The sequence below is a fragment of the Colias philodice genome, chromosome 20 (assembly GCF_061535455.1).
Source record: "Colias philodice isolate Cphi_HAF_F1 chromosome 20, ilColPhil1 Martin Lab GWU primary, whole genome shotgun sequence".
Taxonomy (NCBI): domain Eukaryota; kingdom Metazoa; phylum Arthropoda; class Insecta; order Lepidoptera; family Pieridae; genus Colias; species Colias philodice.
The window spans coordinates 421,185-433,477 of NC_143105.1; the positions used below are offsets into that span (position 1 = coordinate 421,185).

Consider the following 12,293-nt stretch of genomic DNA (forward strand, 5'->3'; position numbering starts at 1 on the left):
TCCCAATGAAATAATCAAGCAGCCACCGAACTCGATTAGCATTTTTACCTCACTCACGTGCCTTATCAAAGAAATGACACGGCGGCCATCTTGTCCGACCGAAACCGGCGTAATTCAGTTGGATCCAGTTTAATCCGGCCGAAACCGGTTCATTTGGTATTCGCTGCACGGCTCACGTTTGACAAATGTACGATTAATTTTCAACTCCTTGTGCTACCGTCATAGGATTCTGATTTGCATAATTCATACCCCCCCGTCTTTGTTTGAGTTGAGGAATACTGCTGTGGTAATTTTAGCTGCCGTTGTTTTAATTTTATTACATTGTTTCAATTTGGGTTGTGAATTTTTAGTTGATTTAAACGTGATGCATATCTTAACTTGATCGTGGAATCGAATAAAAATTTCGGGAATTTGTTGGAAGAGAATTAATTCTTGACAATGTTTAAACTGATATTGATTGTAAAAATATTATACTTTACTAATCATAAAAAAATAATAATAGTCATCTTTAGTAGGTAGGGAATGTTTGATTGGAGATCATCAGATATCAGGAAAAAATAGAGAAAAAGCGTATCTTACAACTTCTTTCACGATTAAGTATATAATTATTTTATATTTCCTTCGGTTTGTGCATAGGTGACGAGTTATTTAAACGGTTTAGTTTTTTATTTCGTATTATTTGCAGTAGGTATTTATTGAAAAGTTTGACGTATTTATGAGTTTTAAATCCGTTGCATCTTATGACGATCATAAAACGGTATATACGCGTATAGAGTAATAAAAGAGGAGTTAAACTTTTCGTTTATAGCTTTGGATAGCTTGCTGGTTTTGGGTTTGATGTCATATTGAAAAATAAACTCCGTATAGTTGACGCTTTTCCGTTCCGATCCGTTCGATTGATTGTGGAAGAAAGCAATTCCAATTTGCAAACATATACAGGGTTACGTCTTGTAAAACACCAGCAACCTCGCAGGACAAGATTGCTAACATCATAAGTAACAACATATTTTGTACTATGACTATTGGCATAACGCAATAAATGGTTTTTAAATGATTTTTAAAGCTTTTATTGTACTTTCTTAACATTTGTAAGTCTATATTCTATTCATTATCGCTTCTTGTTTACGTAATTTTTGGGATGCGCGCAGAGTTTATAATATTCAAATTGAAAATTAAATGAATATTTATTTTTGTATGAAAATAAAATGTAACAAATTATCAAAAGTCGTAGAACAAATGTTGTTACTTATGATGTTAGCTATCTTGTCCTGCGAGGTTGCTGGTGTTTTACAAGTAACCCTGTATAGCTATTATGTTATTTTTTTTTTGCTACCTACGATATCGTTTCTGTAATAAAATCCCACTGGTGGACAGTTTTAAGCCTAGGTTCTGTTAAAATAGGTCTATTTTCTAAGCCAGCTTAAAATGTAGAGGTAATAAATTTGAAGAAGCTTCGCGATACCATTTCACACAAACTTTAAAGGCCTAAGAGATTACTGTTGGAGCGGTTACAAGTTTTTAATTAAACCATCTTAATTGTTAAGGGTATTACACACTATTTGGTGAAGGTTTTGTAAATAAATTGTGAATAATGCCAATGAAAATCTGTATAATAAAAATGAATCGCTAAATGGGTTGGTAAGTGCAAAATTCGAGAACGGCTGAACCGATTTCGTTAATTCTTTTTTTATAATATTGGGTGAAGCCGGGGTTAGCCAGAATAAAAACAGAAATAAATAATTATGATTTACTTATCTACCTTAATATCAAAAACTATTTTGACGTAATAATTTATTTTCTTGCACAGCTAAATACATCGCAATAGCAAATCATACTACGTCGCAACGGTAATACTTCTAAAGAAAAAACGCAAAAGTTAAAACTACCCTCCACAAACAAATGGGCCTTACAATTGTATTTTTAATTAGTGCCCATTGTTTAAAGTTTTCGCGGCCGATTGCTCTGTTTTCCATCAGATGAATTGTGAATGAATGAATAATTCCATTCGACCTGATACTTGTACAATTAATATTGCTTTGTTGGTAGTGAAACTTTAATATTGAGTTGGTAGAGCTTGTAAGAAGATAATATTTGTTGTCATTTTACTAGGAAATATAATTATTAGTTATCTATACTAGTATTATAAAGCTGAAAAGTTTTTTTTGTTTGTTTGAACGCGCTAATCTCAGGAACTACTGGTCCGATTAGATAAATTCTTTCGGTGTTAGATAGCCCATTCATCGAGGAAGGCTAAAGGCTATATACAGGGTGTAATCGTTAAGTGTGCACAGGCGATTTTTCCGTAAGTATTACAGATAACAAAAAACTTTAAACTGATATCGAAAGTACTTAACCTAATGAGTAAAATGACCGTAATAAATTTTTAAAAATAAATCGAGAAATATCAAAAAAATTATCTTTAAACCCTCCCATACATTAAGTATGAAATATGAATATCCCATATACATTTAATATGAAAGATTATAGCTTTCTTTTTCTTTTTTGGTTTTCTGCTTTAATTACTTCGCAAATTTGAAGTGGCATTTTCCACGCTCTTTCCGGACATTTTCACGAATTTTACATTTACAGGCTATGTCAGGGAAATTTCCGGAAAATGCCTGTAAAATATCTGGAAAATACCCGGAAAATGCGTGAAAATGTCCGGAAAATGCGTGGAAATGCCTGGAAAATCCCTGGAAAATGCCTGGGAAATGTCCGGAAAATGTCCGGAAAATTCCCTGAAAATATCCAGAAAATGCTTGAAAATGTCCGGAAAAACGTGGAAAATGTCACTTCAAATTTGCGAAGTAATTAAAGCAGAAAACCAAAAAAAGAAAAAGAAAGCTAAAATCTTTCATATTAAATGTATATGGGATATTCATATTTCATACTTAATGTATGGGAGGGTTTAAAGATAATTTTTTTGATATTTCTCGATATATTTTTAAAAATTTATTACGGCCATTTTACTCATTAGGTTAAGTACTTTCGATATCAGTTTAAAGTTTTTTGTTATCTGTAATACTTACGGAAAATCGCCTGTGCACACTTAACGATTACACCCTGTATATCATCACGCTAAGACTCACACCGCGGAGCACAGCTAGTCTGGTATAAAAGCCAGTTTTGTGCCATTGCAATCTCCAAATGTGAATCACCATTCGAAATGTGAGACTAGTATTGTCTTACAATAGGTAATCAAAAGGCTAACTAAAGAATCTCTTGAAAACTCCATTAGCATTTGTTACAGTTTAGGTACCAAACATATTTCACGAGAAATCTCGATCAGTCGTCGCTTTTCTGAAACAAGGTTTTAAAAGGGCTCTATTCTCGTCCTTGCCGTATCTTAGTTTTCTCTTCCCAGTTTCTAAATTGTTTAGAATTTACGTATACACGATCCAAAAATAATAAAACACTTACGTGTGTCTTATTGCAGCGATAAAAAGTTTTATACTATGAGAAATGCGTAAAAGTTGTAGTGAAAGAATCCCAAACATAAATGTGTTGGGTTATTCCGTGGGATCAAGTTAAGGAGCAAAGTTATTTGCTTTACGGCTAGGCTTAGTAAAGGATAACTTCAAGTATATAACAGCTAAGTCATTTATTTTCATTTATACAAATAAACTTGATATATAATAACATTTACTTCTGCTCTCTTGTTTGTTAGGATCAGTATGAAAAACGTAAATAGCACGACAACGACGAATAGCGTGGCTTCGCTCCTGTTGGTCTTAGCGTGATGATATATAGCCTTATAGCCTTCCTTGATAAATGGGCTATCTAACACCGAAATAATTTTTCAAATCGGCTGAGTAGTTCCTGAGATTAGCGCGTTCAAACAAACAAACTCTTCAGCTTTATTATATAAGTATAGAGTTTATTTTATTTTTTATTTTTAGATTATGTTGTTGATGTACCCGGATAAATAGTAGCCAAATACATCATAGTCTAAATTTTTTCTATACCTATTAATTATAAGTGACGGTATATCACACAGACATACATCAAGTATATCACATATAACCTACTTGGCCAATATAATGAACATGACCTAAATCATAAAACCCTACTCATAATTCGTATCTTGGTTTTGCTCAGTCGGTAGCTTTCTCTTGATCTTTATAATAATTAATTAATAATGGCAGTCTGATAAAGGCATTGCCTATTGCATAGATATTTCTGTTTAGTTATTATCTTTATGCTAGACTTCTTATATATTCTATAGTCTGTCTATCTATATCTTTTATACATACAAAAAAATATTTTTTGTGTATAAGTATTTCTCTTCGTCTCGCCTAAACCATTGCACCGATTTGGATCGAAATTACGTTTTATTCCGAAAGTCCGGAACGGGAACGAGCTATGTTATCTTTTGATCGCAGGTGGAAAGCTAGTTAGCAATAATTTTCACCCATGCAATAGCTAATGATGATAAAGACGAAGGACCATAAAACAGAGTAACAACTGCACAATATATCATTCTCAGCAATATTCTTAAGTGTCATTACAAATAAGCGCACTTATTAAACAAGTTATGAAGTATTATCGCCTTGGGCTTCTATAAAAGTAATTGTTCCCGTAAATCAGTGCGTAATAAGCCATAGTATATCAACGCAGAACCGACACACCATTCATCTTGTCGGAGTGCCCTTAAGATTTATTACCCACCTGTATATTTTTATAGCAATACAAAGACTATGTTGCAGATGCGACAATGTTGTTGTCGCTTTTTATTATATTGTGATCACTTGTGGTTTTATAGGATTGTGGTTTAATAGCGTGCTCGAAATTCATTCGAATTTGCTACTATTTCTTCAATTTATACTAGTATTGAAAATTGCTGTGCATTAATAAATTTCGATATAATTAATTGAATCAACTTGCTGCGTATGTCCCGAACATTTCTTATACAAAAAAACTAAAAAATTGGATCGCAAAGAGAAGATAATATAAGATTTGTAATAGAATAATAGATTCAAATATTCTGCATTGGCTAACATTTTGGATTAAACCCATTGCACATACAATTTAATGTACAAAACCCACATAGTAATAGTGACATTATAACCTTCATCCACAACATAAACATTAACATCATTACAAAAAATTTGCAATTCAAACACATTTATCATATTTATTATTATTTATGCCTTAATCTATGGTCGGTCGCAGGTGTGTCAAAACTGAATGCTATCTTATACTTAACTACCTGAGTCCGTAGCTTACCGCACTTTACTTCACGTTTAATACTCAAAAGCACTTTGAAATAACTTAATAATGTTCAGACCTCGCAAATAGATTTTTTAATATTTTTTGTAAATATCATAGACACACCGTATTATTCTTATGGATTACATGCGTAGATGCAGAATTTAAATATTTCTAAAACGCAAACTGCAATAGAAAATTGGAAGGATCAACGGGACCAGCTTTCAAATGACAAAAGAATCATCAATATATTTTCACCCAGTCGAAAGTTCTGGTTTTACAGACCCAAAAAAATCTGATGTATTCTCCCTCTTCCGTTTTTAAAGTCGGTTAAGAATATGGCTAAATTGCAATTTGTGGCCACATCTACAGTGAAATGCTAAAGTAAATAGAGACATTAAAACCATTATTATATTAAAGTAATAAGTACTAAATATGTCAAAGGAAGTGAAACCATTACAATGTATTTGCTCTTGTATATTACGTTCTCGTTATAAACATATTCAAAAATAATGTCTCGAATATATTTGAAGTTTGAATGATGTTGAACAAGAAACGTGGATTTTTATCCCTAGAAGTATGAAAATGTAAAGATGAAAGATTAAACAAGATTTTCTTGAACGTCTGGTTTTGATGATAATAAATCGCGTTTATAAACTGCTAAAAAATATTTTTATTAATATTCTGTTCCTTTAAAATATTCATCATCCTATTACTGTAGGGTAAAAAAAAATTACCGACCTAATTATTTTACTAACTAAACGTTTCAAAGATGAAGAGGATCGAGCTAGCTAAATATATTGACGTTATATGTGTAAATTTAACAAATTTTCAGTCGAAGCAATAACATTTTTATTTAAATTTTATGCAAGAGTCCGACCAAATAAAATAAACCGTATATGTAATATCCGAAAAAGGTTTATAAGCAAATCGTCCTTTCCACACGATATTCGACACATGAAGGCCCTATTATTACATTTAACACATAGTACCTTATATTTCCTATATTGTATACAATAAATGACCTTAAAAACTTACTTCCAGGACCTGCAATCAGAGATAGAAACGCATCGGGATGTGTACGCCTCGCTCACGGGTACAGGGCGGCGGCTGCTCGGCTCGCTGTCGTCACAGGAAGATGCTGTCATGCTGCAGCGGCGGCTGGATGAGATGAACCAGAGATGGCATCATCTGAAGGCTAAGAGCATGGCTATAAGGTGAGAGTTGTAGATTTGTAGTATCTTGTTTGGGTGTTTATAGCAAGTCGATAATAGAGATAGGGTGTTCTTACTCTACCGTTCAAGACAATGAAAAACATAATATTTTTTAGTCAGGGTAGGGCAAAAAATTGGGTATTTATTTAAGTTTTTATAGGTAAGTGCTTATCTTATATAACATCTAAATTAAATTGCATTTTTTATCTGAAATTTCAACAAAAACTATTAATTATTTCTATTCTATCAATCCCTAAGGTTTTTCCATATAATGTTCAAGATAATATTTACTACACCTTAACTAATTTGAATAAGACTATCACGGGCTGATGCACATGAAATTACAATTTTCCCTTGAAAAATGGACAATTGGAATATTAGAAAATCTCGTCAACTACATAGTGTTAAATAATAAATACACATTAACATCTACAAACATTATCTATAGCGTATCGGTTTTGCAAAAGGAATATAAAATGGCTGCCGGTGTCTGCGGCTATACAATTACCACAATTAAATCCGGCTTCGATGAAGTGCTGTCAATTAGGACTAACCTAGTAAGCTTCACGTGAACGGGAATTCTAGACTTTAGACCTACGTTAGGTCTCCTGTTACTTTAAACTTCTTAATTAAGCTTTTTTTTTAATATAATAATCTAAGATATAGTAATTAAAAAAAGTAAAATTGAATTTGGTGATATAACTATGTAATAATGTAAAATACATTTTTATTGAACTCATATGTTAAGCACGAACGAACATACATTTAAATGTTGTGAATAATTTTTAAATTGAAATTTTTATCTCTAATTATTTCGGAGGATTTACTTGCAATTGCGTGTCTTACACATTGTAGGCATCTGAAAGTTTTGCTCAGATTCGCAAGTAACAGTCTTTTTAATACCTAAAATTCAATCTGAAACCGATAAGAGTTTTTGCATCTTTTATAAACTTTATCGTTAATTTGAAGTGATTAACAAGTCTTTGTCTGTGATATAGCTCGCCCCGTGGCGCCGGCTGCCGGTGCGTTATAAATGACGTCATTTTTAACGCTTGATTAAAAATTCTTACACAACAGTGAACTTGATTAAAAGCTCGCGCAAAATCAAATATTTTGTAATTAATGATTTTCGGCGCTGGCGAGATTAAACGGGTTTTTCGAAATAAAAAAATTGTTTAGGTACACATTGTTTAAAAACAAAATCATCAAAACTTAGTAGAAAGGTAAAGAAGACAACTGAGAAATGTACTTTTACATGTTTTCTTTTAATATAAAATACAATGTTCATAAATCTGTCACATTATTCTGGAGAAACGAAAAAGCTGAACCGATTTGGTATGCACAATGCAATTGTATGTATTATTACAGCACATAATCACAATAGTCTACATTTTTATAACAGCATAGCGTGCGAATTAAAACTACTTTTCAATTGAATCTTTTTTATACATTGTTTTCCAATGTATATTAAAAACAAATAAAGATATAACAACCTAACAGATACATTGCACTCGTATATAATATGTATTTATTATCAGCCTTAACATTTTGACTGCTTTTATATTGCATATAAAATTATACGACACGTCGTCGAGCTTTCAGCGATTTATGCTATTTTTACTAGCTTTATCCCGTGGCTTTGCGTGATATTTAAACAATAACTCATTGGATTTATTTGATAATCTGAATGGACCAATATTTATTTTTAGCCACACATACACGCAAAGCACATAATATTATTACCTATGTTTATTTATTTTATCGTTTAATTACCACCCTTTTTACATTGGTGTTAAAACCTTCTCAAAACCAACACTAATATATTTTAGATGACATTTCAAAGTAAGAAGTGTATGCAATATGCATACCTCTTATAGCTTACTTAGTGATTTGATAGGGAAATAAAAATAGCCATAAATTTTAACAGTTCCGTTTATATTATGAAAGGGAACATATTTATATCTGGATACGATATTGAAATGGGGATTTAAAGCTTTGATATTATTTTATATACATATAATCTAAATATTAGATATATAACATACTACATAGTTTCTCGCCTCAGCTTGTCATGGTTTTCAGTTTATAAACTGTTATATCTGTTTAAACATTTTTATAGTTTAATCGGTCTATATGTTTAAAATGATCGAATAATATATTTAGTAGAAGAACACGTTACTCTAATACCTATTTGAATATAAAAACTGTAGAAAAGTAAAAGATAATATTATTTAAAATTGTAGCAAAATTAATCATGTTTTAAACCCGTTACAAAGTGTTTACTTTGCAAATTTATTACCGGCATGATGTAATTCGGTAGTTGTCCAAAGTACAACGTTTGTCGGGGACTGTTTGACTTGCCGCGGTCGGCTCCAGGTGGGGTCAGGGTAGGGCTGCCAACGATATTAATCATCATCAATCATCAATACATATAATAAAATTCTAGAAAAGTGGTGTCTGTACAATGAAAATATGTAAAAAAAAATTAGCAGGGGTTATTACTAAATCGATCCCAAACCCAAAACTGTTGTTAAAAAAATTTTTGTCTGTTTGTCTGTTTGTCGGTTTGTCTGTTTGTCTGTATGTTTGAACACGCTAATCTCAGAAATGGCTTATCCGATTTAAATGCGGTTTTCACTAATATATTGTGGTAAGCTTCATTTAACATTTAATGTTTATTTCATGTCAATCGGTTCATAAATAAAAAAGTTATGACCATTTAAGTAATCACAGCGAACATTTGCTAAGGCATTCTATACATGAATTACTTTATTAAGTAAATTATACGCTAAAGTTATTCCTTGACATGTACAGATGATCATTTCGAAAGTTCCCAAGCGTGGGGGGGGGGGGGTGGTTATGATGAGGGGGTAGTAGGGGGGGTCAAAGGACCTTTATTTAGATTTTTGCTCATAAGTCTAAAACCTGCACAAATAGCATTATGGTTACTTCTAGGTAAATTTTCTATATAAAAGGTCTTTGAAATTATGTCGTAGGTATTATATTTTTAACCCCCGACGCAAAAAGAGGGGTGTTATGTCCGCTATGTGTGTATTGCGTGTCTGTCTGTGCCACCGTAGCTCGCTAACGGGTAATACGAATTAGATGCGTTTTTTTGTTACATTAGTTGTTTATTATATTATATAGGGGTAAGTGGGAATGAAAAAAACGAATGTTAGTTGTTAATGTAGGTTGTAGGTTATACCCAAGTGATATATCAAATGAAAATAGACGACATGTCAGAAACAATTAGTCAAATTTTATCAAAATCGGTTCATCCATTTATTTGATATAGGGGTAAAAGTGGGAATAAATAAATGAATTTTATCAAATATACTCAAGTGACGTATCTAATGAAAGACATGACGTGTAAAGTACAATAAGACATATTTTATCAAAATTGGTTCATCCATTTATTGGATATATGTATAAAAGTGGGAATAAAAGTTGTCAAATAATATACACAAGTGGCATATCAAATGAAAGGGCATGACCTGACGTGAGAAGTATGATGAGGCATATTTAATCAAAATCGGTTCATCCATTTATTGATTTATAGCGGTAAAAGTGGGAATGAATAATCGAATGTGGTCAAATAATATAATCAAGCGGCATATCAATTGACGTCTGAATTACAATTAGTCATGTTTTATCAAAATTGGTTAATCTGTTTATTACATATAGGGCACCTTAGGGGTGATAGTGGGGATAAATAATCCAAATGGAGTACCAAACGAAAGGATATGACATGTACATAATATATAGGTATGATTAGACATGGTTTAGAATTTAGATCAAAATCGGTTCTGCCATTTACTAGGGGTGAAAGGGAAAAGTTGAAAGTCTGTGAAAGTAGAAGGAATATGGGAGCGGGAGAATAACCACATCCTGGAAATTTTGAACTCTTCTGTACCTAAGTTTTATAGCTCAGTTTAGTAATAAATTTTACTAACAGTTCTTTTGTTTTATTATTTATTTTATTTCTTAACTTTATAATAATGTGTAAGTACTTATAATTTAGTTGTATATGATAGTACGTGTTTCAAGACGTGTTTACTCAATAATTGTGTGTTAAGTAGTAACTACTATGCAGTCACTATTCCACGCGGACGAAGTCGCGGGCACAGCTAGTGTAATAATATGTAATTAATTAAAAATATCGTAAGACAAAGTTTAGGCTATAGAATCGCAAATAAATGTGTATCAAGCTCAAATTTGATACGATATGCATCCATGCTAAAGAATTATTTTTAATACACGTATGTTATAGTCTGGAAAATGGAAATGAAAGTTGCATTTATGAAAATAAATCGTGCCATTAAGACGATACACAAAAAAAAATCCACTGCTTGGCGGGCGGAGTCTAATAGCTCGCTATCGCGAACGCCGGTGTGCGCGAAGTCATTCTTGCAAACTCGCCGCGCTGCCGCTGGCCGACTCGGGACAAACATGTATGGAGTCGTCATACAGTTATAATATTGTTATACATTTATTCAATTGTTGATTTATTGGTTTTATTTTCTTGCTTATAAACAAATAATCTTCTTTCCAACAACTACTTAGACATTATTAATAATTATTATTATTTCGTAATGTTTACTTTATTACAAAATAATACAGGTTATAAATAAACTTTAAAATAACAAAAAATATTGTTACTCTGAAAAAATGAAATGGTACTCAATAACGCGGACTACTGAATTGATTTAGATAGAATTTGATGCTGACGTAGATATTACATCATGCCCAGAAATGAAAGGTACTATTTCTGAAAGAAGTTATAAACCCTAATTCTTCTCAGTCAAAGTCAAGAGTGGAAGATATCACTAATACAGTAAAACTGATGCGAAACTTTGGATGTTAATTTGTATATTTTTTTGTTAGTTGTTACTTAATCACGTCAAGACTACATTACCAATTTTGATAAAATATAGCTAATTGCCTGGATTTACACATAGGATACTTTTTATCCGAACTGAACACTTCTGTGGGATAAAACAGGATTCACGATATAACCTAATTCCACGCGGGCAAAGCCGCGGTCGGAATGATATTTTTTTAAATAAAAAAATTGTTTAAAAAAAAACACAAAATATATTGACGCATGTATTTATTTTTTGCACTCTATTATAATTGTAATTATTCATTACAAATAATCAAAATAAAATAGCCAGAACAAAGTTAGGCCCTGGTAGGGTAGGTAGGCAGGTACAGCAATGTGAGACGAACACTGGCTTATTTATACCAATAATAATGTATTATAAACATTAAATTAAGTTTACTTTCTAACAACAAAAATACATAATATTAGCTAATGTGAAAGCGAATCAACCAATCATCCCACAAAAATGAAATGTGCACACAAATATTCATCCAAATCGGTTCATGTCATTAGGAGGAGTGACTGCAGCGCCATCTTCCGGGCCCAAATGTGTTTCCAGATCACCCAGGAACTCAATTTAATATACTTACACAAAATTTTTCGAAATGAAAACTCACATTACTATGTAAATATGAATATAAACCTGTTTTATTACTAAGCAATTTCCCGCACAGGTGTAGTAAGTATAAATGAAATAAATATCAACATCAAATTCTTTATACAACATACTTATCTACCACCTTCTAAGAAATGAAATTCTTGAAATTATTTCGTATTTTTTTTAAATATAATACTACTCCAATGAGCTCCTGTTCCATATTATGTCCGCCATACTTCCACTAAGTTCACCATGATTTTTTATTTCTTTGCACTTTGTTGCTTTTTGCTAAAAATGGAATCATGCGATAAAACCAGTAGAACGTTGATAACATACATTTTTGACTGAATAAAGGTACTTACGAAGGAGTGGGTTCACATTGTGAACAATC

At 31.9% G+C, this 12,293-nt stretch overlaps 1 protein-coding gene across 4 annotated transcripts in view; it reads left to right on the forward strand.

Annotated features, from left to right (window-relative positions):
• Positions 1 to 12,293, forward strand: part of Dys (Dystrophin) — a 433,719-nt gene that overhangs the window by 347,958 nt on the left and 73,468 nt on the right. For all 4 annotated transcript variants that reach the window (XM_089707820.1, XM_089707817.1, XM_089707818.1 and 1 more), the window contains one exon: positions 6,253 to 6,425. In XM_089707820.1, the coding sequence (XP_089563946.1) occupies positions 6,253 to 6,425 (173 nt within the window). The remainder of the gene's footprint in view (positions 1 to 6,252; positions 6,426 to 12,293) is intronic.